Source organism: Orbicella franksi, chromosome 5, assembly GCF_964199315.1.
Source record: "Orbicella franksi chromosome 5, jaOrbFran1.1, whole genome shotgun sequence".
In the NCBI taxonomy this organism is placed as follows: Eukaryota; Metazoa; Cnidaria; class Anthozoa; order Scleractinia; family Merulinidae; genus Orbicella; species Orbicella franksi.
Genome location: NC_138149.1, coordinates 5,567,851 through 5,591,997, shown reverse-complemented (window position 1 = coordinate 5,591,997; position 24,147 = coordinate 5,567,851). Strand labels below are relative to the sequence as shown.

At 38.9% G+C, this 24,147-nt stretch overlaps 3 protein-coding genes across 3 annotated transcripts; 2 read left to right on the top strand and 1 right to left on the bottom strand.

Annotated features, from left to right (window-relative positions):
* Positions 1 to 58: 58 nt before the first annotated feature.
* LOC145487324 (60 kDa heat shock protein, mitochondrial-like) lies at positions 59 to 7,156 on the top strand. The gene is made up of 10 exons (XM_081466081.1): positions 59 to 170; positions 1,273 to 1,477; positions 2,318 to 2,570; positions 3,041 to 3,123; positions 3,220 to 3,315; positions 3,593 to 3,686; positions 4,226 to 4,394; positions 4,699 to 5,044; positions 5,470 to 5,733; positions 6,409 to 7,156. The coding sequence occupies exons 2-10, from the start codon at positions 1,274 to 1,276 to the stop codon at positions 6,655 to 6,657; spliced, it is 1,758 nt and encodes a 585-aa protein (XP_081322207.1). The 5' UTR covers positions 59 to 170; position 1,273; the 3' UTR covers positions 6,658 to 7,156.
* Positions 7,157 to 8,953: 1,797 nt separating this feature from the next.
* Positions 8,954 to 19,044, top strand: LOC145487327 (uncharacterized). Its single transcript, XM_081466086.1, has 6 exons — positions 8,954 to 9,116; positions 11,791 to 12,026; positions 14,222 to 14,383; positions 16,503 to 17,327; positions 17,836 to 17,937; positions 18,462 to 19,044. Exons 2-6 carry the CDS (start codon positions 11,843 to 11,845, stop codon positions 18,569 to 18,571), a joined length of 1,383 nt encoding a protein of 460 aa, XP_081322212.1. The 5' UTR covers positions 8,954 to 9,116; positions 11,791 to 11,842; the 3' UTR covers positions 18,572 to 19,044.
* A 98-nt stretch (positions 19,045 to 19,142) lies between these two features.
* Positions 19,143 to 24,129, bottom strand: LOC145487329 (leucine-rich repeat-containing protein 46-like). Its single transcript, XM_081466089.1, has 10 exons — positions 23,627 to 24,129; positions 23,426 to 23,504; positions 23,151 to 23,259; positions 22,946 to 22,992; positions 22,709 to 22,818; positions 22,410 to 22,479; positions 21,918 to 22,007; positions 21,236 to 21,315; positions 21,021 to 21,079; positions 19,143 to 20,130 (listed from the first exon to the last, which is right to left on the bottom strand). The coding sequence occupies exons 1-10, from the start codon at positions 23,649 to 23,651 to the stop codon at positions 20,035 to 20,037; spliced, it is 765 nt and encodes a 254-aa protein (XP_081322215.1). The 5' UTR covers positions 23,652 to 24,129; the 3' UTR covers positions 19,143 to 20,034.
* Positions 24,130 to 24,147: the final 18 nt, after the last annotated feature.

Here is a 24,147-nt window from a genome sequence, read left to right as displayed (position 1 = left end):
CCCTAGAGGGGAATAATTGCTCCTATACAGAGCATGCCGAGTAGATTCTTCGTCCTTTTCGGCACGTGGGTCCACTGAGGTTCAAGACTTCATCGGTGTTCTGCGAATTTTGCACAATTTTGGGCACCTAATCAACTCTAAAACCCGTCATCACTGTCTGCAATATTAAGGTGAGAGTTTTGATCAGTTGAATTTTATTAAGTATATTAATATTACGTTTCAACGGCGATTTTTTTGGCCGCAATTTTGGTCCGGTAAAGATCGCATGTGAAATCAGCCTATACACACACGTGGTTTTTCAGATCAGCCTTTCCTGGAATCAAACTTCTAACTGTGAAAAAAATCGTGATTTTCGGTTAAAAGTATTTAGAAGCGTTGTATTCGTTATCTGCTTGACGAATGTATTACTGCAAATAAGAACTTGGCATGAAATTGCGTTTTAATTTGCGTGCACAGTTAACAGAGCAAGGGAGTAACTTTGTAACCTCTCTACAATTTTTTTTCTCAAGATTTAAACCAAGAAGTCTTATTTGCTAGAATGGCAGGTTATCTAGCCGAAATGAAAAATCAAGAAACCATCAGCACTTGAAATGCATTTGGAACTCAACGAGTTATCTTTAATTTATCATGTGTAGTGTGACTGTGTAACATTTTAGTGGATTGCATAATATGCATGTAAGTAAGAATATTGTTATTACCCCCTGTTAAGGATACAGCAAGGGTAAGAATGTGTCCAGTTTTATTCCTCCTTTCTGGGAACATCCCTGCTCTACATTGCCTTCAACACTCTCACTGCTCACCATTTAATGTGCATAAAATCTGAAAATCACGAATCTTACTCTCAGGGGGATGGTGCCAAGGTCTGGTCTGGATAAGGCTGTGCACCAAAAGATCTCTGCAAGGGCTACTGGAATCCAAAAAGAAAACTGGGGGAAGCTATATATTTTTCGGAAATAATAACTTTAGCCTTAAACCCCCAACAAAAATGCTAACCTCATTATTTTTTCTAAAAGGGATTGGTAAAGTCTCTCTTCACAGATTTCCTTAGAATTCACCTTAACATATGCAAAAAAATAAGAATTCCCTTTTTCCAACTTTACACTTTTTTCTGTCTAGCATTTTTTGCAGCAAGATGTTTAAGCAAAATCAGTCAAAGGACCATCCAAGACTTAAGGGAATGTTTTGATTCTCAGTATCTTGTAACATGATGAACCAAAGCCTATTATTTAGGTCAATTCAGTGTTAATAAATTGGGATTATTCTTGTCTTTAGAATGTATCGTCTACCTAGCATTATCCGCCCAGCTCGACAGCTGTTTTCTCCAAAGCTCCTCACCCCTAGACTCGTCATGGGATTCAGTACTTCTCAGCAGCAACAGGCTGCTAAGGAGCTAAAGTTTGGTGCAGATGCCAGATTAAGCATGCTAAAAGGAGTTGATGCTTTGACTGATGCTGTTGCAGTGACTTTGGGTCCAAAGGTACAGTACAGCCAAAAGGATTTTCTCTATGAACACTTAATTGTACCAAGTCAGCGGACAACCAAAACACTTAGTAGATTGCCAACTTAAAATTAATCAAGTTAAATCAACTGCCACAAAAAATTTGACAGGGTAGTATCTTGGGATCATGCATAGTAAAGGAATCCGCAGTTGAGTGACGCTCGATACCCTTTATCGATACTTGATCGACACCTTGGTTGATACTCGATCAACATCTCGGTCAACAGTTGGTTGAGAGTCGACTAAGTTTTGCAAACATGCCGTGGAGTGTTGATTGATGAGTTGGTCTTCACTTGGCGTACTATTGATCAACTGTCAATCGAGTGTTAATTGAGACATTGGTCTAGCGTAGACTGAGTGTTGGTTGAGTATCAATCAAGATGTCGATCGAGTGTTGATCAAAGGTCTCCATTGACACTTGACCATAGATGCCTTTCAATACTCAGCCAACACTTGGTCTACACTCAGTCAATATCTCAATTTTATTAGTACGCATGATCCATGTCTTGAGTGTTAGCCTGTTATCAGTGAGAGCTAATAAAGGCCTGATTCTTCTTTGATCATTATTCAACTGTCCAAACTTGCTGCAGTGGCAAATGCACATTACTTTAGATGTATTAGTCTAAATTGGTAGTTCACTAAAGTATAATGCTGTATAGTGCTTGTAGTTTGTTGAAACAATCATGCCTAAATTCCAGTTGCATTTTCCTTTCAGACAGAGATGTTTGATTGAATACAACTTAATTCCTTATTTAGTGATTGAACAACAAGTCAATAAATAAACCTCTCTTCCCTTGATTCAATATTACTTTCTTTCAGGGTAAAAATGTAATAATTGAACAAAGTTTTGGAGGCCCAAAGATTACCAAAGATGGTGTAACTGTTGCTAAAGCAATTGAACTCAAAGACAAGTATCAAAACATTGGTGCTCGTCTTGTGCAAGATGTCGCCAACAACACTAATGAGGAAGCTGGAGACGGAACAACAACTGCCACTATCCTTGCTAGGTCCATTGCAAAGGAAGGCTTCGAGATGGTGTCCAAAGGAGCCAATCCACAGGAAGTCAGACGAGGTGGGCGTGGTTAACATTGCTTTCAAAGTCTAGAAAGCCTAAGGTCTACCTTAGCAGGAGTTGTATTGCCTGGCAGAACTCTCATGACATGCTAATATCCTACAACCCAAGGGTTCTCCTATGTAAGGGGCGGGTGGGGGATGTTTATTGTAAACTGCAAGTTTGGTCGCATTTAGGATGTTGAAGACAGAACGCTAATGTCGTTCACATCAAGTTATATTGTAGGATTGAATGAACAGTTGGAAGATATAAAAATAATCATACTCTGTTGATGGTTTAGATCAATCCAGTGTGAAATCTGTAAAAATAGAAGTAATAGATGAAACCAATTCAATGGCATCATCCCTAAAGTCCTTGTTAGTCTTAAATGTCTTTTGAGTGTCTGTTTAAGAATGTTGTAAGGAATCAGATAAAGCCTGAGCCACCTAAAAATTTCTGATCAGCCCAATATACTTCTTATACGTTTTCAGGAGTCATGCTGGCAGTTGAAGCAATCATTGAGAACTTGAAGAAAATGTCCAAACCTGTGACTACCCCTGAAGAAATCGCCCAGGTAAAATTGTAGCCATTTTATCAGCTCTTGAGAACCTGATCATCTTCACTTTTTTGTGAAATTCAATATTTATAGGATGGTTTAATTTGTTTGCAGGTTGCAACAATTTCTGCTAATGGAGACAAGGGAATTGGAGAATTGATCTCCTCAGCCATGAAGAAAGTTGGCAAGAATGGAGTGATTACTGTAAAGGTAATGAGCATCATTTATGTTCTCTTGACTATGTTCATTATAAAGAAAAAAGTTTTGAAATCTTTTGTTCCCTAATTTGATTCTGTCTCTTTCTCTCTTATCGTTTTTTATCTGTATGTATGTATTTTGAACGAGCTTTTAGCTGACTAGATGATACATGGGTAAATAAATGATTGATTGATTGATTGACTGATTGAATTGATTGATTGATTTTAAACTAGTTGCCAAATTATACATTAGCAAATGGTGATACTTTGCGATGTGTTTTAATTTGAAGGATGGCAAGACTCTCAATGATGAGTTGGAGCTGATTGAAGGACTGAAGTTCGACCGTGGATTTATTTCCCCTTATTTTATCAACACAACCAAAGGTGTGGCTTGTGAAAAGTTGTAAATAGTTCTACTCACTTAGTTTTCGGTTTCTCAGATTGTGTTGTGTATTTTCAAATATTCCGCTTATGAAAGTGAAATCCTTTTGTTGGAAAACCTTTTCATCCTGATTTCTTGCAAGGCAGAAATCAAGGGTGTTTTCCATTATTCCAAAAATTCTGAAAATTTTGGTCAGAAGTCAAATGGAATGTTTTTGTTTGGTCTAGATCTGTTTGTGACCACCTCTGGAGGTGGTCCATTTTGACCGATCGGACTGGTTGAACCAAAATTTGCCATTCTATTTTGACAAACTGGTTCATTGCCCTACTTCACCTATGTAGGGAATTCAGAAAAGGAATAAAAAATGGTAAGAACCATTCCTTTTGGTTGGCCTGGTTTCATTGGAAAATGTTGTGCCGTTTTTCCCTGGTGATTCCTAGTGGTCTCTGACTGGTTGGTCTGGTATAGTGGAAAGCACTCCAAGAGTCCAACTTTCACTCTGTTTACAAACTGAATATCTTTCTTTGGTGTTTGTTTTTAGGACAAAAAGTTGAATACCAGGACTGTTTGGTTCTCCTTTGCCAGAAGAAGATCTCTTCCATTCAGCAGATTGTTCCAGCACTTGAGCTTGCCAGTGCACACAGGAAACCTCTTGTTATTGTAGCTGAAGATGTTGATGGGGAAGCTCTTACCACCCTTGTCCTGAACAGGTAAATGGCAAGAAGAAAGTCTCAATTGTTTCTTATCGTAGTGTGCCTCAATTGTGTTACCCTGAACCTCTGGAAGTAACGACTCCCCAAAAGTAAAGTAAAATTATTGTGGCCACTTACTAATCCTGAAAGAAGCAACCCCCGAAAGTAGCGAGCCCTCCGGATTTCAGTGTTTTTGAAGTTGTCATCTCTGTTGTTGTAATTCATTGGGTATAGTGTAGTAGAGAGGTAATGGTCCATGAAATGCCCTATAAGAAGCAATCACTGCTTAAGATTGACAAATTTAGCATTTCCTCCTTTGTAGGCTCAAGGTTGGTCTTCAGGTGGCAGCAGTGAAAGCTCCTGGTTTTGGGGACAACCGCAAGAACACCCTTGAGGATATGGCCATCGCTATGGGTGGTATGGTGTTTGGTGATGATGCTCTGGAAACAAAGATTGAAGATGTCCAACTTCAGGATCTTGGTGAAGTTGGAGAAGTGTCAATCACCAAGGATGATACCCTGTTCTTGAAAGGAAAAGGTATTAAAGAAGACATTGAAAAGAGGTGCGCACAACTGAGAGAACAACTGGAAATTACAACATCAGAGTACGAGAGGGAGAAAATCAATGAAAGAGTTGCTAAACTTTCTGATGGTGTTGCTATCTTGAAGGTATGCTACTAAGTCAACTCTTGCTGAAATTGGGTGTGTTTTTAGAAGTTTTAGATCTGAAATAAGGTATCAAATTTTGGGTCAAGTCTGAAACAGGGTAGGGAAAGTCAAACATTCTGGCCTGAAATAGGGTTAAGGTTTCAGGAAGTTTGCTTCACACCTCCACCCCCACCCAATTTTACTGTAAGTACTATCCCCCCTAGCTCCCAGTTGACATTTCTATTAAACAAAGTTCTTGAATCATTGTCATTCAGAAGCTTGTTGAGCGCCTAAACTTTTACAGCAGTTTTTAACCCAAGATGCAGTCAAATTTTTAGCACACTTTGCTATCTTGGAAAGTTCAGACTTGCACATTAAAAGTCATTGAAAATCCTGGCTGCATGTTGTCTCAACTCTAGCATGATGCTGATAATCATGTTTTATAGATTGGTGGTTCTAGTGAAGTAGAAGTGAACGAAAAGAAAGACCGTGTCACTGATGCTCTGAATGCCACAAGGGCTGCTGTGGAAGAAGGCATTGTACCTGGTGGGGGTGTTGCCTTATTGCGATGCAATCAAAGCCTCGACAACATCAAGACTGATAATGAAGACCAAGGCAAGGGAGTAGAACTTGTCAGGAGAGCTCTGCGCAAACCGTGTCAGACTATTGCTGAGAATGCAGGTGTAGAAGCAGCACTTGTGGTTGAGAAGGTAATCTTAGTTTATTGGTGAAACGTTATGGCTGACTGCAGGTGTCCTTAGTCAAAACAAGTGTTTGTCAGGTGCACTGTTTTAAAGTCAAGTACCACAACTGACAAGTTGTATCAATCATTTTGGGTTTTAGAGGATAAGCACAATCATTGAAAGTCAAATGCTGTGAAATATTTACACATGTAAGCTTGAAAATTATCTGAGTCTGCTGATGAAATTGCTTCTTCAAACGTGACAGGGAACTGAGTTGACACTTTCTTATTAGCTTATAGCACTTGACTTAGTTGATTAAATATTAATCAATCAATCAATCAATGAACTAACTTAATTATTCATCCACAGTAAGATTTCAGGTTCAAATGGCTTGTGGGGCCATGTATAACTAAAAATTTAAAATGATTCATGAACTACTGATGTACATTTAATTTTTCTTTGTGGCAAACTTGCATATGTTACAAATTTTCCAAATTTTGTTTTTGAAAATGCAGACAAAATAGTAATCAGTAATTTGATGTGAAAAAATCATGTTTTGGAAAAATTGTCCCTTGAAGGTCCACAGTAAGCTTAACTGCTGCAGTTTCCTTTTTTGCACAAACTTCCTGGCTTAAAATATTGATCGAATATTATGTAGTGGTATTGTTTGTGAAACGCTGTGTACTTATCTTTTTTGCAAAGGTTAACTCCATGGAAGGTAACAGCGGTTATGATGCCTTGAACAACACATACGTCGACATGATCCAATCAGGAATTATTGACCCTACCAAAGTGGTCAGAACAGCTATCACAGATGCCGCTGGTGTTGCTTCCCTTTTGACGACAGCAGAGACCGTCATTGTTGACATGCCCAAGGATGAAAATGAAAACATGCCTCCAATGGGCGGGATGGGTGGCATGGGCGGAATGGGAGGAATGGGCGGATTGTAAATCAATGAATGCAATAATATTTGAGAAGCCTTGGTTCACTTCTTGCACATCTCTATACAGAAACATTTAAGTGTAATCATGGTTATATCTTGCTCTGGTTGTGCGAATAATCGTTGGATTGTAGTCTCTATTCTCTGGTACTCAAGTGCGATTTCTTGAAAAGCAGACAGACTGTTGGCCTACAATAGCAACTGGTGTGAGACAACAACAGAATGGATGAAAACTGGCTACATTTGTAGGCTAGCAGGCTGGTTAGTGTAAACATGTTATAGGCGAACTAAACATATGAAGTTCTGCTATAGAAGATGCAGTCTTAATCACGACTTTGTAGATGCAATAGCTAATGTTAGCCTATTCATGTATAACTGCATTCGTTCTACCTGCAATGCTAAAACCATGTGTCGCTGACTTGATTTTGCCTCAAGTGCTGCATCTTAATAAAATCATTTTTCCAAACTGTGATCGTGATTTTCTGCTCTTAAATGGGTTTTCCAAACTTTGAAGCAATGCATATCACACGGTTGACACCCAGGAAGATCCCATACAAAAAGGGTAGGGATGCTTGTCAGAAATTTTGAAAAGAACCCCTAAGAGGTTCCAAGATCCTGTTTTGTGGGCGAGGCATGAAATTGTTTTTCACCTCTAAGAGATACCAATTCCAAAACAACACTAACGGACACTTTCATAATTTTTAATAGCAATAAAAACGATTGCTTCGAACACGTTCTTCTGCTCGTTAAGTTGATTATCAAATATTCCCTGTCAATTTTTTTGGGCAATTTTTCGAACGGCAAAAGTGTCTTCAAGAGAAGATGATGTATCATGATCTCGTGATGTTTTTTTTTGTGTGTGTGTGTGGCTGGCTCTTCATGACATGTTTGACGCTTTTTGCTTTCCTTCGATCTTTACTTCGCCCCCCCCCCCCCCCCCAAAAGAACGCCTGATCGCAGGATATTTTTGCTTCAAATGTTGGAGACAATTCTCACTTGCCTCATGCGCGCTTCTGACCCCCCGTGGGGGGAGGACTCCCTTATATGGGCTAAACAGGTATGGTACGGTTTTTCAGCCGTTTTGGTCATAAACAGGGTATCTAATTTGGCCATGTTGGTCACAAATAGGGTATGGTTTTTACACTCTAGTCTTGAATTAAGCATGTTTTTTTAGAAGAAGCTACTTTTTCATCTTTATTGATAAGACTAGCCAGCGAACAGGCTCCCAGCGAGAGCGGAAAAAAATTTGGCGACCGAAGCGAGCCGTTTAGCGTGAAATAGCCAGATTGCTCTCGGCTCGCCCGGCTCGTCTTAGACCACCCTCAGCTAGCTCGCGCTAAACCCAACCGTGCCGTGAGCCTGCTCGCAGGTTATGATAAGACCATCAACAAAGGCCCTTCATAAATTATGTGTAGGGCAACTGTGCATATGTCAGCTCAAACGGTCATAAATGTTTGGTTAGGTCATAAATAGGGTAGGGAAAATCGCAGATTTTGGTCATAAATAGGGTAAGGGTTTTCGGAAGCGGGCCGCACACCTCCAGCCAATTTTTCTAGGAGTGCCTCCTTCCTTGGGTTCTGATCCCGGGGGACTTCCATATCAAAAGGACGGGGGTGCTCGTGGGAAATTTTGAAAAAAACCCATAAGAGGTACCAAGATCCTGTTTTGTGGGCGTGGCTTGAAATGTTTGTCTCCCCTAAGCTAAGAGGTACCAATTTTAAAACAAAACATAATCTCCTGTCACATTATTTTCGGCTCAATACCCTAAAAGGTACTGCAAAAGCTCCCGCTGTGGACCTTTTTAGGCTGAGCACCCCAAGAGGTACTAAAACTGCTTCGGTACAACGAACACCCCCCCCCCCCCCCTTTTTCTACAGGAACCCCCACCAGGGTTCTGTCCCGGCGGCACTTGACCCTTGCGAGAGATTTTCTCTGGTTTACAGACCTGGAGCAGGAAATAGGCAGCAAGACTGGTCTGTAGGTCAGTAAACAAGCGTCGTATAAACGACGTATGAACTATAATTATGTAAAACAAAACTACTTGTCTGATTTTGTTCGTTTCGGTTTGGGACTGTAAGCATAAACATCACTTTGTATGGGATTGCCTTCCACTTTTCTCTGAATCTGGGTCTATATAGTGACTGCAGGGTTGAATCATACTTATAAAAAATTATTCCATCTAAGGTAATGAAAACCACAGGAAGCGCTACATGTATTTTTGTCCTGAGGTCTAAATTTCATCATCACCGCGTCCGCTGGACTAACCTTCGCGGGACTGGATCTGAGGAAATACGTCATAATCAGGGGTGGTGACGACATGAGTCAAGCTTACTATTTCTACGGCCATTTTGGTTAACCGGCAACCGTTCATATTTTTGGAACTCTCGGAGATCTTTGATTTCCTAATAACATTTGAGGAATATCCTAGGAAAGTATGGACACTCTAGATCATAGAGGTTGACTGAGAAGGTGAGGTATGAACGAGAAGTAGGTTTTCCGAGGCGCGAAACCACCCTAACCCTTGGACGTTTCGGAAAGCACCGATTTGAACTACTTGTACATTTTGGGACTCCTTTTTGTCACGTACAATCATTTAAAATTTTAGCCTTATGCTGGACTGTTCACTGGTCGAGCACAGGTCGCGGATGTGTCACGATGAAAGTTTGCCACATATAAAAGTTGCACAGAATGCAGTGATTGCGGTATAAGTACTCAACTCAGCATGTAACAAGATTGACTATGTAATATATTCCTAGGCCCTACAACTTAACTTATAGGATATTTGCAACTGTTAGTTTGGCTTTACGACCTTATTACCCTCTCCGAGTATCATGTGGGTAATATTTTAAGACGTAAAAAGTCACATGCCAAGACTTGATCGCGTAAAGACGTGAGCCATATCCAGGAAATAGTTGACTTCAAATTTGTCTGACGAATGCTGTGTTTAAACAGGCGCGTTTCTGTCGAGTATTAATATTTTACTCGTAGATGTTAAGCTTCATCATTCACTTGCTATATCCTTGCTTGCGAAAGAGAGAGAATGTCAAGAGTTAAAGTGCCCATAAACAGTGTTTTCGTATAATGGGAGAGCGAAACCTCAGTTATAGCGGAAGTAATCGTGTCGTATCACCTATTCAGCGCTCGATATTGCCAGCGAGAATACGTCCAACGCAATACGTTGAGAAGTTGTCCCTTGAATTTCTAAGAGGTTGTGATTCTGATATAGATGGGCAATTATCTCACTTTTTAAGTCTTCGGATATGGTAGAAGGCGAAACTTGTAAATACGAGCTCTTTTGTATTGTTCAGTGTAAACTGTTCGAAATGTTACGTCTAAATGTCCTCAAAGCAGCTCGATTTTTGTCGACTTGTACTTTGTTTGAAACAAATTTACGACAAAGTCATAATACATTGTATTTCCAAGCAATGAAGGAAGTTCAGTTCTTTACCTATTAGCTTTGTAATGTACATCAGTAATTGTGCTATTATGTTGCAAGTATGCTAATTATTAACTTGAACTTATTTGAATAATTGGTTGAAATTTATTTTCCAGTGGAGCTGCCTGTCAAGTTTAGTAACTGGGGATAAATTTCATGTCAAAATTGTACTTGGACTCTAAATTATAATGTGATATCAGTTTATGGTACTGTTGTTGCTTGAGGTAACACATGGTTGACGCCATGATTTTGTGTTTGATAAATCAATTAAATACTTAACAGGGCTGGCTTAGTTATGCTTATAGGTGATTCTGTCATGTACAAACTGGTCATCTGCAAGAGCAATGCTGCAAGTGATTGTTTGAAACATTACAGTGTACGTGTTTTGTCCATGTGACTGGAACTATGAAAATGGTGTTACAGACTGAAGAGTCTGTTCTTGTGCACCAGTTGAGCTAAAGACCTTAATTTTCTGACTCCTTAGCCTGAAAATTACTCCAAGTAATGAGTACAAAAAGGGAGATCAGAGAGAGGAGCAGAAAAAAAGACCAACATTCCTTTGAATTTTTATATTGCCTGTATAATTGGAGAGAAAAAAGCACTTAGACTGAGTTGCGACCAAAAAGGTGATATTTTCAATTCATCACCATCCAGACATATCAGGTGTAAACCATCTTTTATGAGCTTGATTTGACTGGGAAGTCTTAAGTTACACTAACTGTTAGTGAATGTTAAATTGGGTGTAATAAAGTGAGTGCAGGGCTGACAACACTTCCTGCATCAGTTAACCCATTGGTGCCTGCAGATTTTGGCAAAAATGCATTTTTGGACATACATGGATTAGGATGTCAGCTAAATTAGCTCCAATCTTCCAAAAAATGCATTTGCAACATGACAGTGTGCCTTTCTTTCTACTAGCCTCACGTTTTATGACATTTTTGCTCGGGGCATGCTCACAAAGGAAAATTTTGAGATATTTTTTGGGCAAGAAAGTAACCTTTGTCTTTAGGCTTTACATGTTTGTTTTTGTTTTTTTGTTTTTGCTTTTTCTCCTTTTCTTATCTTTTTGCTGCAGTTGTTGACCTTCTACTGGGCTTACTTCCAGTTGAAATATTCCCGCAAAAGCATCATCAAGACGGGAATTCTTACCATGGAGTAGCCAAGTGTAGTTGAGGGAAATTTTGTTCCAAGTTTTTTGCTTCAATTTCTAAACATTTTCATGCATACTTCACACTCAATTGACCCAATCACTCTGATCTGTGTATCATTGGAAAGATCTTAAATTCCTCCGGCAGAAGTATAAGTGATCCCAATTTTGGTCAAAGGAGATGACGTCAGAAGTGGAACAAGGGCCAATGCTTGTTATGGGGGCACCTCAAACTTTAATTCACTGTTACATTTTCTTTAGAATTGGGTCAGTTGGGCTGCATCATGGCTCAAAGGAGCAGGTTCACCCTGTAGTAGGCGCTTGGGCCCCAAGCTATGTCAGCTATTTTCTGTTCATGTCCTGTTCATGCCCTGTTCATGAGCTGGGATGATTTTCCTTTGTTACTTTGCAGTTCAAATGCTGTACTTCTGAAGGTCTCCTTTATTAGACTAGCAAATGCCAAAGCTCTAATTCCACTCTTACTAGCTTTAATTTATAATTGCAGATGCTTTTTTCCTGCAATCTTTTAACTAAAACTCATATTCTTTTGTTCTATGTAGGTGAAACACAATATTAGTGACAGGGGGAGTCAAGCAATCATAGAACAAAAATATGCCTCCTCCCCCTCCTCCACCACCTGGGCCACCACCTCCCCCTGCACACAAGGCCTCTGGTCCACCACCAAAGTCCTCTGGTAAACCATCAGACAGGGGGGCCCTGCTCAGCCAGATACATGGAGGAGCCAAGCTTAAGAAGACAGTGACCAATGACCGCAGTGCCCCAGTGGTAGGAGGAAGTAAGTCGTGGACTTTTAGGTTGAAACAGTCAATGATCCCAGTCAGGGATTAAGGGCCTGTTCACGTGAAAGTGGGGGACCTCCGGCAGGTGAGGTCCCCCGCCTTGGTGGAGTAACCAATATATCCATACAATCTCTCTTTTTTTCTTGATCACGTTCACATGTTAGGTGGGGTACCCCACCAAGGTGGGTTAACCTGCTTTGGTGGTGAAAGCTGCAGAGTGGGGTAACCCGCCTAACCGGGATAATCAAATCACTGCACCAAAGCCTGCCAAAACACACAGGGCAGAACAATATTTTGACAATTTCACTGCTGAAATGCTGATGGAATTGACAGTGCTGGTATCAGATAGTCATTGGATAGTCCGGCTAGTCAATGGAATCAGTGGTACCAAGCATACTGTTCCATTTTATAATTAAAATGGATGGACACCCACATGTCAATGATTTCATAAAGTGTCTGTATCAAATGGATGGTCTAGCTTAACACAGGGTTGAACTGTAGTTTCAATTATCTAATGTCAGTCTGTATGGTGGTGAAAGTCATATACCGTAAAATCCCACGTAAAGTCCCCACCCCCCTCCAGGATATAAGCCCTTCTATTTGCGAACAAAGATATTATTAGATAAGATAAGATAAGATAAGATAAGATAAGATGACTTTATTTATACACGGTTTGTCCATCAGTCAACAAAGTTACTGGACTATCTACCTATCTGCCTGCTCACAATAAAAATTTTAAAAAAACTGCTTTTTATGGAGGATGTGTCTTAAAATGTACTTAAGATTAAGATATTACTTTAAACTGTGGTGACTTAATTTCAATTTGAAATTGGTCAGTGAAGATGCTTGTCTTAGGTCTATAGGTAAGTTGTTCCATAACTGAGCTCCGCTGTACGAAAAACTCCACTTAAGATAATCAGTTTGAGGTTGTGGAAGAACTAATTTGTTTTCAGTATTCCTTAAACGATAAGCATTTACGTTATCACGATATACGAATCTTGATCTCAGATAATCAGGTGTCATACCATTCAACGTGTGATACATTAGGATAGACTTCTGTTCCAATCTTTGATAGTAAAGTCTTCGCCACCCTAGTACCCGGAACAAATCATCCAAATTACTGTCATAGCTCGCAGACATCAGGGTGTGAGCTGCACGATTTTGAAGCCTGTACAATTTTTCAGAAAGACCGTTGTTACAGTTACCCCACACTACAATGCAATAATCAAAATGTGGTTGAACAAGGCTATTATAAACTTTAATTAAAACATTAAATGGAGTGAGATGCCGAATTCGTCTAATTGCACCAACTGTTGCAGATATAAGCCCATCTAATGTATAAGTGGGTTCCTTTTGCGTTTTATAAATGTATTATAAATGTAATAGCTCTAAATGTAATGGTACATTAGCTTTGATTCGTTTCTCAGATCTCGTCATTCTGAAACATATTTTTTATTCCACTTATATGCCCCCCTCCCCCCCCCCCCCCGCCCCGGATATAAGCCCCCCATTTATAAGCGCATCCAAAACTCCTTATGAAGTTTTGTAAGACCAGGGCTTTAATGTGGGATTTTACGGTATAACAAATATTGAGGCATTAATTTAAGACACAATTTTGATTTTTATGTAATTACTAACAGTGGAACCCTGTTAATACGAACATCAACTGGCCATAAAAATTTGGTCATATCAACAGGGTGGCCGTATTAATGAGCTTGGGTCAAACCTCATGACTGGTCTAAACTAAATGACGTCTTAATGGATATCTATCACAATTATCTAAACAACTGCTCTTTATTAATAAGCATCCGGAATGCAGATATGTTTTTTAAAAATGTTGCTTATAATAAGTGGTTTAAGTGGCTGTATTAACAGGGTAAAGTTATAAAAGGTTATACAGGTTGGGATTTCAGAATGTGGCCATTGGCTGTATTTAAAGAAGTGGCTGCATAACAGGGTTTTCATGATTTAAGAAAATGTATGAGCATTTTGCTGGGACAAAGAAAAAGTGGCTGTAATAACGAGGTGATTGTATTAATGAGGTGACTGTAAGGCGGGGTTCCACTGCATGTCTTTGAAAATCATAAGTTTACAAACACAAAAAATTTTTATGGCCTTTTATGGAAGAACACAAGCTGTTTCACTAGACAAAAGCTGCTAACAATTATATCTGGTAAAATTTGTCTTCAAGATAAACCAAGTCCAAGCAGTAGTGGTGGAAATATAGGAGGTGGTGGTGGCGGCGGCGGCGGCGGTGGTATGGGAGCATCTCCTATGGGACTTGGTGGACTTTTTGCAGGAGGAATCCCAAAGTTAAAATCGGCTGGAGAAAGAGGAAAACCTGGAACAGGAGGTATGAAGGAATTCAATATTAGAAGCAGCATTTTTATTGAATGTGCATCTAGCTTTACCAAAAATTTTTTCACTGAATACCATACATTTAGAACTTTCTTGACTTTAAATGTTCACACTCTTTTGTCTGTCTGCTGACTTTTTTTATATCGCACTTATGGAGGAAATTACAGGAGGCATTCTTTAATAAGTTTGGATTCTTAACGATGTTATGTTCAATTTGAATGATTTGTTTCAGTTGTTTGCTCAGCCCCACAAGCACTTAAGTGTCATTGTCTGAGAAAGTGTTCCAGGGACCAAAAGTTGTGGTCAACCGATTTGGCTGAAACTTGGCACAGAAGTTGGGTGCAATGAGATACTTCAAAAGCCAATTTGGCTCACTTCTCTGACTTTTAGTTTTGGAGTTTCAGGGGGGTCTCATTTTTTGCCCTTTTGAGCACCAAAAACCCAGCCTTCCAGGGTACATTTTGAAAGTGCCATAAAACACAATTGGCAAATTGTTCTTCCAGATGAATTTGGAAAATTCATTACGTGAGTTTTTACCGCTGGGAATGAAGATTCAGCCAAAAGGTTAATCCAAAGTTTGAATCCTTCATCAGTTGTTGATGTAGGGAAAGTGGATTTCACCAAACTGCTGAAGGATATCCTAGGAACTAACCTAATTCCAGGCATCGAGGAAAGCAAGTCGAAAATAAAGAACAGCATTTCGAAGAAGTAGCAAAGGGAAAATACGCAAGGACCCGCGTTTGTCTCACAATGAAAACCACGGACTTGAAACGTTTTATGCTTCGCCTCATTTAAAATGACTGTGGAGACAACCATCACCTTAGAACCAGAGACATATCAACTGAGAGAACAACGGTAGCTTTTTACTAAGTGTTACTTGTGTTGTTTCTAATTGTTTTCACTCTTCAATTGTGACTTTTCTTGCATGCAAAGTAATGTATAAAATTGTGTTCTTGTTTAAGTTATATATAAAGTTGGCGACCAAAATTTATGATCTGGCGAGCAAAATTTTTCCGTTAGTCGCCAGCTGGCTCCTGAACGAAAAAGTTAATTTCGAGCCCTGTAAGGCCTTCATCATTTGTGCTGTTTGATGGGTACTAAGTTTTGAAAGAAAACTTTAACCCTTGTTTTGCTAAATCAGGGTGTTTGTCGTGCTAATCAAAGGCCTTTTAAGAGCAATTGTAAGGTAAGAATCACAGTATTTCTGAACAATGAAACTGATTTGGCTTTAACAATTCATTTTCACTCACCAAATATAGAATAAGGGCTTCATGTCAACAGTTTGGTTTGTTTATGGCATGAATTATGCTCAAAATTCCATTTTGAATGCCTTTAGAGGGGCATGGAGTGTTTGTGGCAAAAATTCAACAAACTTTGATGAGCCAAATTTTTCTCGACTGAGTTTGACAACTGGGTCACTAAAGTAAATAATGGTATAGGTACGGAAGTTATGCAAGAAGGCAGGTAGATACACTGATTTTTTGAAAAATGGCAATTTTGGGTTGTAATTTTGACATCAATTTTTGCCAAACTCTAGTTCCAGGCTCCTCTTTGTCCAATACCTCGAGGACAAAGTTACATGTATGAAATGAAAGCTCTATTATAGTAGAGTTCATGGTCAAATTCAGTTGGAAGCACAATTTACCAATTGTGTTTTATGGCACTTTCAAAATGTCACCTGGAAGGCTGGGTTTTTGGTGCTCAAAAGGGCAAAAAATGAGACCCCCCTGAAACTCCAAAACTAAAAGTCAGGGAAGTGAGCCAAATTGGCTTTTGAAATATCTCATTGCACCCAACTTCTGTGCCAAGTTTCAGCCAAATCGGTTGACCACAACTTTTGGTCCCTGGAACACTTTCTCAGACAATGACACTTAAGCAATAACTCTGCCGAGGGTAAAATTAATAAATTTTAAATGTTAAATCTGTGGTGAACTGAATTCTTCCTCCTCCTCATTATTCCTTACTGGAACTCTGTGCATTCTTGTGTTACATGTTAAATTAGTTTCAAACCTACTAGAAGACAATTCTTGAACATGTGAACATTTTGCCTGGTGGTGTGAGTTGCTGATTCCTGCATTTCACTCAACCAGTAACCTGTTTTGTGTTGTATTTAGGAGCCAAAGGACCAGCTATGAAACCACCAGGCTTCAAACCACCTTCACCAAACAATTCCAGTTCATCACTGCCTCCTGCTCCAGGCGGTAATTCAAGACCACTCCCTCCTCCACCGGGTAAAGCTCCAGGCTTTGCTCCTCCGCCACCACCCCCATCTATGAAGCCATCATCATCTGACAACTCTAGGCCTCTTCCACCACCTCCATCAGGAACTGGCTCAAGACCTTTACCAGCACCACCACCAGGGGGTGGACAAAGACCACCAGCTCCACTACCAGGGGGTGGACAAAGACCATCAGGACCAATGAGGCAAGGTCCTCCACCTCCACCCCCTGGACGAGGAGGGGGGCCTCCGCCACCACCACCTTCAACTCCAAGAACAACTGCACCTCCACCTCCACCGCCTATGAGAAGTAATCCAAATGTGGCTTCTTCACAACCTCCTACCCCAAGAGGAGGTCCACCACCACCTCCTCCGTCAAGGGGTGGCCCACCACCTCTACCTCCAAGTAGGGCACCTCCACCACCATCGTCAAGGCCACCATCACAAGCGCCTCCACCACCACCTCCCAATAAAATTCCCCAGAAGGGGAGTTCTGGACCACCACCAAGTCGAGGATCAGCTCCTTTCCCTCCCTCTCCAGTAGGAGGGCTAGGACCGCCTCCTCCACCTCCGTCTAGAGGTACAATGGAGACTAAGAGATCAGGGCTTCCGCCTCCACCACCACCTGTGTCATCCAGTAGATCAAATAACATGATGAACGGACCAACTAGAAATTCACTTCCACCTCCTCCCCCAGAGGCAATGACAAGCGTGTTTGAAGGTAACATAATTAATGATGCTTCGCTTTCAGTTACTGGGATAAAGGCATCATCTTGGGAGAATATCGGCCTGTGGTCTTTATTGTGTAGACCTCACTGCACTAGGTCCATACTCTCAAGACCTCAGGCCAATATTCCAGATGATGGCTCTGGCACTTGATTGATAAGATAATATTTATATGAACTATATAACATTCAAGAAATGAGATAGTGAAGGGGGTTGTTGTGGGGGGCTCCTGCCAAAGAAGAAATGGGTTGAGTACAGGAAGCTCTTCTGCTATCAGGACTGTCATTAAGGGCCGTAACCTGTAACACCTGTTACAGCTGAGTATTCTTGACGAGCCCTTGATGTTACAGGTGAACTTGCCTGTTCTTGGCACAATTCATCCCCAAAGTAACAAGTTTGTTACAGGTGTGAGGACCAAGGCAATATGTGACTCAAAACTTAATGACAGCCGAGGCTATCTATTTGACTTTCAATTTTTGATTACGTTCCTTTTCTGTTTACAGAGGACTTTGAAGCAAGATTTTCATTTAGTTCAGATCTACCTCCACCAGAGCCTTATGTAGAAACGGCAAAAACATATCCAAGTAAAAATCCAAAGAAGAGTGGTAAGTTTTATGAAAGTTGCACGAAAAAGATCAGAAGTAATCCTTGTCAAGATATGGTCATGGTGTACTAGAAATAACTAAGTGCAGTCTTCCAGTGTTCACATGTAAACCAAAGCAAGACCCCAAAATATTTAAGTAGACGAAGTCTCTGCCTCTACTGGAAGTAGCCCACCAAGCTGAAACTTGTATCTCCCATTTCCTGTGGTGCAAGGTGTCTATGAGTATTGCTACGCCGTAGTTTATTGCAGGTTAACCCCCAGCATTGTGTCAGGTTGTCCATCCAATTTGCCATTACTCATTAATAGTACGCTGGACAAAACTGTTCTGGATCGAGGGTTTACGACAAATACTTTGAACAAGCAAAGCGATCCAAATGATTTTGTGATTCATGTCTTAAACCTTATTAAATTCCACATATGAAAGTTATTTTCCTGTAGAGCATGCAAAGAAGACTTGTGTTACAGTGTGTCCAGAAAAAAAAAAAGTGTTTTGAAGCGTGGTTCAAGTGCCATCTTTATTTTCAGGTGGTGCAAAGTCTTCTGGAAATCCTCCAAGTGGGGTGAGAGCTAACCCACCTCCACCTCCTCCATCAAGAGGCGCTCCACCTCCACCACCACCTCCTCCAAGGAGATAAGGCATGAGGCATTTGTCAAAGTTTCATAGCAATTCTAGGAGGACCAATTTTTTATGATAATAATTATTAATAACATTGATCCAGATTTGTGGACAGTATTTGGTGGTCTTTATACTAAAGACTTGTTTCATAGTCGTCACTTCTTAAACCTTATGGCTTGGCAAGGTTGGACAGGTTTATCGACATTTTTCAACAGTTATTGACAATCTGTTATCAATAGAGTATGGAATACACATCTATAGACCAATCACACTTGTGAAAATGAAATTAATGTTTTGTATTTTTTCTTTGCTGTATATGAAGAGGGTGTAGCACCTTTTAGTTAGATTTCCTTGTTAGAAGTGGTAGAAACGAGGAAAGTGTTACATGTATTGCAGTATGAAACTTGTGCCATATTAATTTTGTGGTTGAAGCAATAGTGTCGATTATTTCAATAACTAATAATAATTAATAAAACATGCATTTTTGCAGTAGTTAATGACATTTTTTGTTGTCATTATTATTGAATGTTTAATTATCATTTTAGAAATAAAAGACACTGTCTTGGAGAAAGAAAAAAACATAACAAAATAAATTTTAATCTTATTATTTCTTTGGAGTAGACATATATTTCTGTATAATTTATCCTTAATAATAATATTGACAGCACTATATACAGTGGAGTAATGCCTTTTTATTCAGTGTCCCTTCTTTGTAAATAAAATGAGAATTTGATGTGGAAGTTCCTTCTCAAGTGTGGCGAACACAGTTTTTGAGACCTGTGTTTCATTCACCATTTTTTCTGAAACCCTAGATCCTTTGTTCACCAAAAATGGCGACAAGCAAGTGGACAACACAGACTTTGGTTTTTAGATAGTTTGGCCATGGCAAGAGAAATAAATATAAATGGGCCTTTCACAGGGAAACTCATCAGTGGAGAAAAACCACAAATCAACACCCTTGTATTTTGACCAAAAATTCCCCCTTTTTTCCAATGTGGTGCACAACATCAAGTGAGCAAGTTTCTGCATTTTAATGTGGGCGTTAGCTCTTTCAACAACCTTGAACACTCGTTGTAGATCAATAACGCTATTAACAATTAGATTATGAGCTCAAGATTTCTATCGTGTGATAGTTGACGAGGGCACAGCCCAAGTCAGTTACACTGCTATGCTACTCACTATCTATCACAGAATAGATAGTGAGTAGCATAGCCAATCAGAGAACAGCATTCGTGATAGAACGCTAGTAGAGTTATACTAATACTAATTAAAACTCTCTATACATTCAAATTATCTTTTGACTTCTCATTTGAAACTGAAGATTTCAAAATTTGAGACTTTAAACTGTTATCACACTCACGCCACTCCAACTCAACACAAACCCACTGGCAAGTTTCATGGTGCTACTCCAGACTTTTGAGCTCGTTATTCTTGATGGTGTGGCAGAAATAAAAAAGACTCATTCCCTTAGTTAAAAATTTGTTAACGCCTAGATGATGCTCTGCTTGAGGTCCTTTGTGACTGGAGATCTCGAATGCTGGCCAACTGTTCCATTCTCTTCTCATGCTCTTTTTCTTCCTGTGGAAAAAAAAGTGACATGAGGTTGTTCAATAATATCAACATCTATTTTCTCCTTACATTACTTGCAAAAAAAATTTCAGACAATTTTAATTTTTGGACATAAAAACGTGTCTGAAAATAAAACTGTCTGAAATTTTTAACCTTCTGAAATATTTACTGTACAGTACAAAACTTTGAAGTACCTCCAAAGTTTTTAGTTTCCTTTCTGCCAAGCTTTATGGAGCAAAACCTAGCAAGACACTGATTGACATACGTAACAGCTTGGCAGCAATATTTCAGTTATTTTCTTGTTGGTGTATCCTTAAAATCTTGAGGGTTCATGCAGTAAAACTACATCTTTGGATGTTGATTTAGTCTAATGTGAGTTTTGTAGGCATAAATTTACCTAAGTCAAGTTTTGGCAAAGTGTCCAAAATTGTCCAAAAAGAATTTAAAAAGTGTTGAAAATTAAATGTCCAAATAAATTGTCCAAACTTTTTGGCAAGTAGTGTTTACTCCAGAGTTGAAAATAGACAATCCACACCGTTCCAATGTTCTGCTTATGCAAGTCGGTAATCACAAATGCATTCTAGGGGTTGTTTGCTGATATTGGGTGCTCTCAAAATCAATCAATAACAAAAATTTTAAAGCCTAAAATGAATTAAGTACATGTATTGCCAAGGAGATGACCACAAGAAATTGTCAAAAGTCATCAGCTGGGGCTATTTTGTTGACACTGTATGAAACTGTGTTGACACTGGATTAACTAAATGGCTATCAGTGTAATAGGCTATAGATAATTAGTTTTAAAACTGAGTCAAGATTTTTTTTTCTCTGACAACTCCAAAAGCAGAGGAGATACTCTGCAGATGTAATAGAAATATTACACAGCAAGCAATATAACTTACCTTGATCGTCCTTATTTTTGCTCGCACCAGCATGTCATTAAAGTGTTGCTGTAGAGAACCTGAGAAAAGTAATATTGCTTACATCTAATGACAATTTTCCACTGTTATATTTACCAATGGACATGTTTTAAGTTCCAAACAGAGTCAAAATAGCTAGTACATAGTTATCAACATTTGGGATCTCACAACCTGTAGTAACAGATTGTGCATGTTACCTTGTTTATGTTCTCCACTTTCAAGTTCTGTTTCATCTTCTTCTGCATTGTCACTTTCCTCATCTGACTCACTTTCACTGCTAAATTATTTGAAGACACCATTCCATCATTGTTATACTTAACCAAGTACAAAGTTTCCCTGGTAACTGGTCCTTTTTTGCATTCATTGGAAGGTGCGTGGTAAATAGAATCATTATGGTACTTTCTATTAGTAGTGATAACAAACTTAAGCAATGATAACGACGACAATAGAAACTACACCCTAAAGAGGATATTATATTTGACCTTTGAATTTTGCAATTATCTAGATCTGTTCAGTACATTCGGCATTCTAAGACCCTACTCAAACTAAAGATTTAATACCAGTGAACAATACCAGAGGAAAGAACAGAAAATTAGTTGTCATGGCTTACATTCTTCAAAATATGCAGAACTTGGTCATTTCACAATGTTGGTTTGCAGAGGACTGTGCAGAGTGTACAAACTAAGATTTATAATGCACGTGCACAGCCATTGTTTCGGTCATTATACATTTTGTTAGGTGACATTCTTGTTGCCGTTGTCATCATGGTTTGCTTAAGCTCTCTAATATATTAGAGGCAAGACATAGACCTGGTTTTGGCATTCATACAATGTCATCATGAAAGACGAAGACAATCATTGCAACTTGGATCTCACTTACACAGCACACCCTGCTTTCAGTCTATCCTGTCTTGCTATTTCTTCCCCATCAAGCTGGTGTAAAGTGGGAAGGGCCTCAAGCAATTTTTTTCTGCATTGTAAAGAAATTGTAAATGCAAAAGAAATTATGTTACACTACATGTAGCTCACTGATGCAATTAGTCTAATAATTAACTAATCAAAACTATAACAAAATTCACAAATCTGATTGGCTTTAAAAAGGTGTGATTTTAGCTTAAATTGTAATCGCAATTGGACACTGTCCACACCATGCCTGTAATTGGACAGCATCTCATATTACACCCACTCTTTCTTGGACAGAATATAATATTATTTGAATATTAAATTCCTTTCCTTGAGTTCCTTGGTCAAATCACACTCAAAGCAACTGTCCACGCCACTCAGTCCTATTATTATTGTTATCATTAATTAATTAATAGATGACTATTTTTTGATTGGTTATTTAACTAATTAATATTGGAGGTAAACTTACTTATAGTCCTCATGTTGAGAGCAGGGATTTCCTTTCAACAGTAAGATAATTAGACTTACTGGGAATTTCCCTGATGAGAACGAGAAAGAAAGAAATGATTGCAAGTTAAAATTAAAGTTGAATCTGTGACTTACTTTGCTTTTACTTTGCTGACAAAAAGTGAATAACATACAGTGTGTATTATATCATAATATTCCCTTAAGATTTAAAATGTTATTTACAAGACTAAAAACTGAAAAATTTAAAAGAGTAATAAAACTGTTTCTCAAAAAAAGAAATCATTAGAGAGAGTTTCAAACCTGCTTCAAAAGTTTCAATCTGATTATCTGAGAGATCCAAGAACTGTAAATTAGTAAGTATCTTCAGGTTTTCCACCTTGATTATTTTGTTTTCAGCCAATGTCAGGAATCTATAGATGGAAAAAGCAGAATTTAATAACTACACTATAAAAGAGTAAAGTTATTAGTTAACAATATTTTTTGAAAATTTCAATGTAAGTATTGAACCAGACTAATAGTGTCAGAACCAAATCTTACCTCAGTTTAGGAAGAACTTCAAGATTTTCAATTCTTCTAATTTCATTCTGTCATAATTACAAATAAATTAAAATAAATATATTTATAAATATTATAAATAATCAAATAAATCGTAATATAAATTTCATACATATATTTTAATTTTCTTGACCTTGGTCATAAAACGAATGACTAAGTTATTAAATTATTGTACAATATGACTCACTTTTTGTAAATATAGGTTAGTGACAGGTCCAAGGCAATCCAAGTTGTCAATTTCACTTATCTGCTCACGGTCCAGACGGACGTGACTTAACTTTAGCAATTCAGCAGCCCTGAATAATAAAACAACACTATAACAAAACAAATCGTAGTAAAGATAGAGTGCAAACAGACTAAATCCATTTTTTTTTTTAATAAACTTAAATTATAAGCGCTTAAAAAATTATCTTTTTATATCAATCCCTGGAAATATGACAAACCAGACAAACCCTTACTTACGTTTCATCTGCAGATCTCTCGTTTTTCTTTAAAATATTTCGTTTAGCAATTAAGGACACAGAAATTTTCTGACATTTTCCTGCAACAAATAAAACAAAGCAGTTCTGTCGATCGTGTTAAAAACCTTATCAGGAAGCTTATATCCCTCAACTCCCTTCACATAGTAAAGAAACAACCTTAAATCGCCATAAAAAAACTTACGATCTTTTTCACTGGTACTCGCCATTTGTTTTATCCCATAGTTGTTGCATGTCAAGGAAAAATAACAGTACAGAAAGTTCAGAGTTCGTCCGCCATCTTGTTTTTCAGTTTACTTTGTAACCGTGCCTAATATCTTTCCTTCGAAGTTGACAATTTTTCCCGCCAAGCGAGGGAAGGTTCATCTTGGGAGACCCATGGGCTGCTACTCGGGACGATGCGATATTACTTCAAGACCGGAAGAGCCCGGGCTCTTTCGCTCTTGAAGTAACTTTCGCCCCATAATATTGCTCGCCCGAAAATATCGCATCGTCCCGACTAACAGCTCCTGGGTCTCCATAGTCGTTTAGGAGCATTGCGTGACGACACTAAAAACGGCTGCGAGGGGGCTGCGAGGGGGCTGCGAGGGAGACTACGGTACGGGGGTAGGTTGAAGTCGTTGAACTCAAAATCATTGACCCATATCAGAAGATGTTCCGAGGATTTTGAAATTTTCAGGTTATACCAGGGGCTAGTTCCGTGAT

Excerpts from the sequence above, each read along its gene's own strand:
- LOC145487327 (XM_081466086.1), top strand. The coding sequence starts at position 11,843 with ATGCCTCCTCCCCCTCCTCCACCACCTGGGCCACCACCTCCCCCTGCA. Across the intron at positions 12,027-14,221 it reads TGCCCCAGTGGTAGGAGGAA|ATAAACCAAGTCCAAGCAGT; the intron begins GTAAGTCGTGGA and ends TTTGTCTTCAAG. Across the intron at positions 17,938-18,461 it reads TAAAAATCCAAAGAAGAGTG|GTGGTGCAAAGTCTTCTGGA; the intron begins GTAAGTTTTATG and ends CTTTATTTTCAG.
- LOC145487329 (XM_081466089.1), bottom strand. The coding sequence starts at position 23,651 with ATGGCGAGTACCAGTGAAAAAGATC. Across the intron at positions 22,819-22,945 it reads GAAGTTCTTCCTAAACTGAG|ATTCCTGACATTGGCTGAAA; the intron begins GTAAGATTTGGT and ends TTCCATCTATAG. Across the intron at positions 21,316-21,917 it reads CTGAAAGCAGGGTGTGCTGT|CAGTGAAAGTGAGTCAGATG; the intron begins GTAAGTGAGATC and ends CAAATAATTTAG.
- LOC145487324 (XM_081466081.1), top strand. The coding sequence starts at position 1,274 with ATGTATCGTCTACCTAGCATTATCCGCCCAGCTCGACAGCTGTTTTCT. Across the intron at positions 2,571-3,040 it reads TCCACAGGAAGTCAGACGAG|GAGTCATGCTGGCAGTTGAA; the intron begins GTGGGCGTGGTT and ends ATACGTTTTCAG. Across the intron at positions 3,687-4,225 it reads TTTTATCAACACAACCAAAG|GACAAAAAGTTGAATACCAG; the intron begins GTGTGGCTTGTG and ends GTTTGTTTTTAG.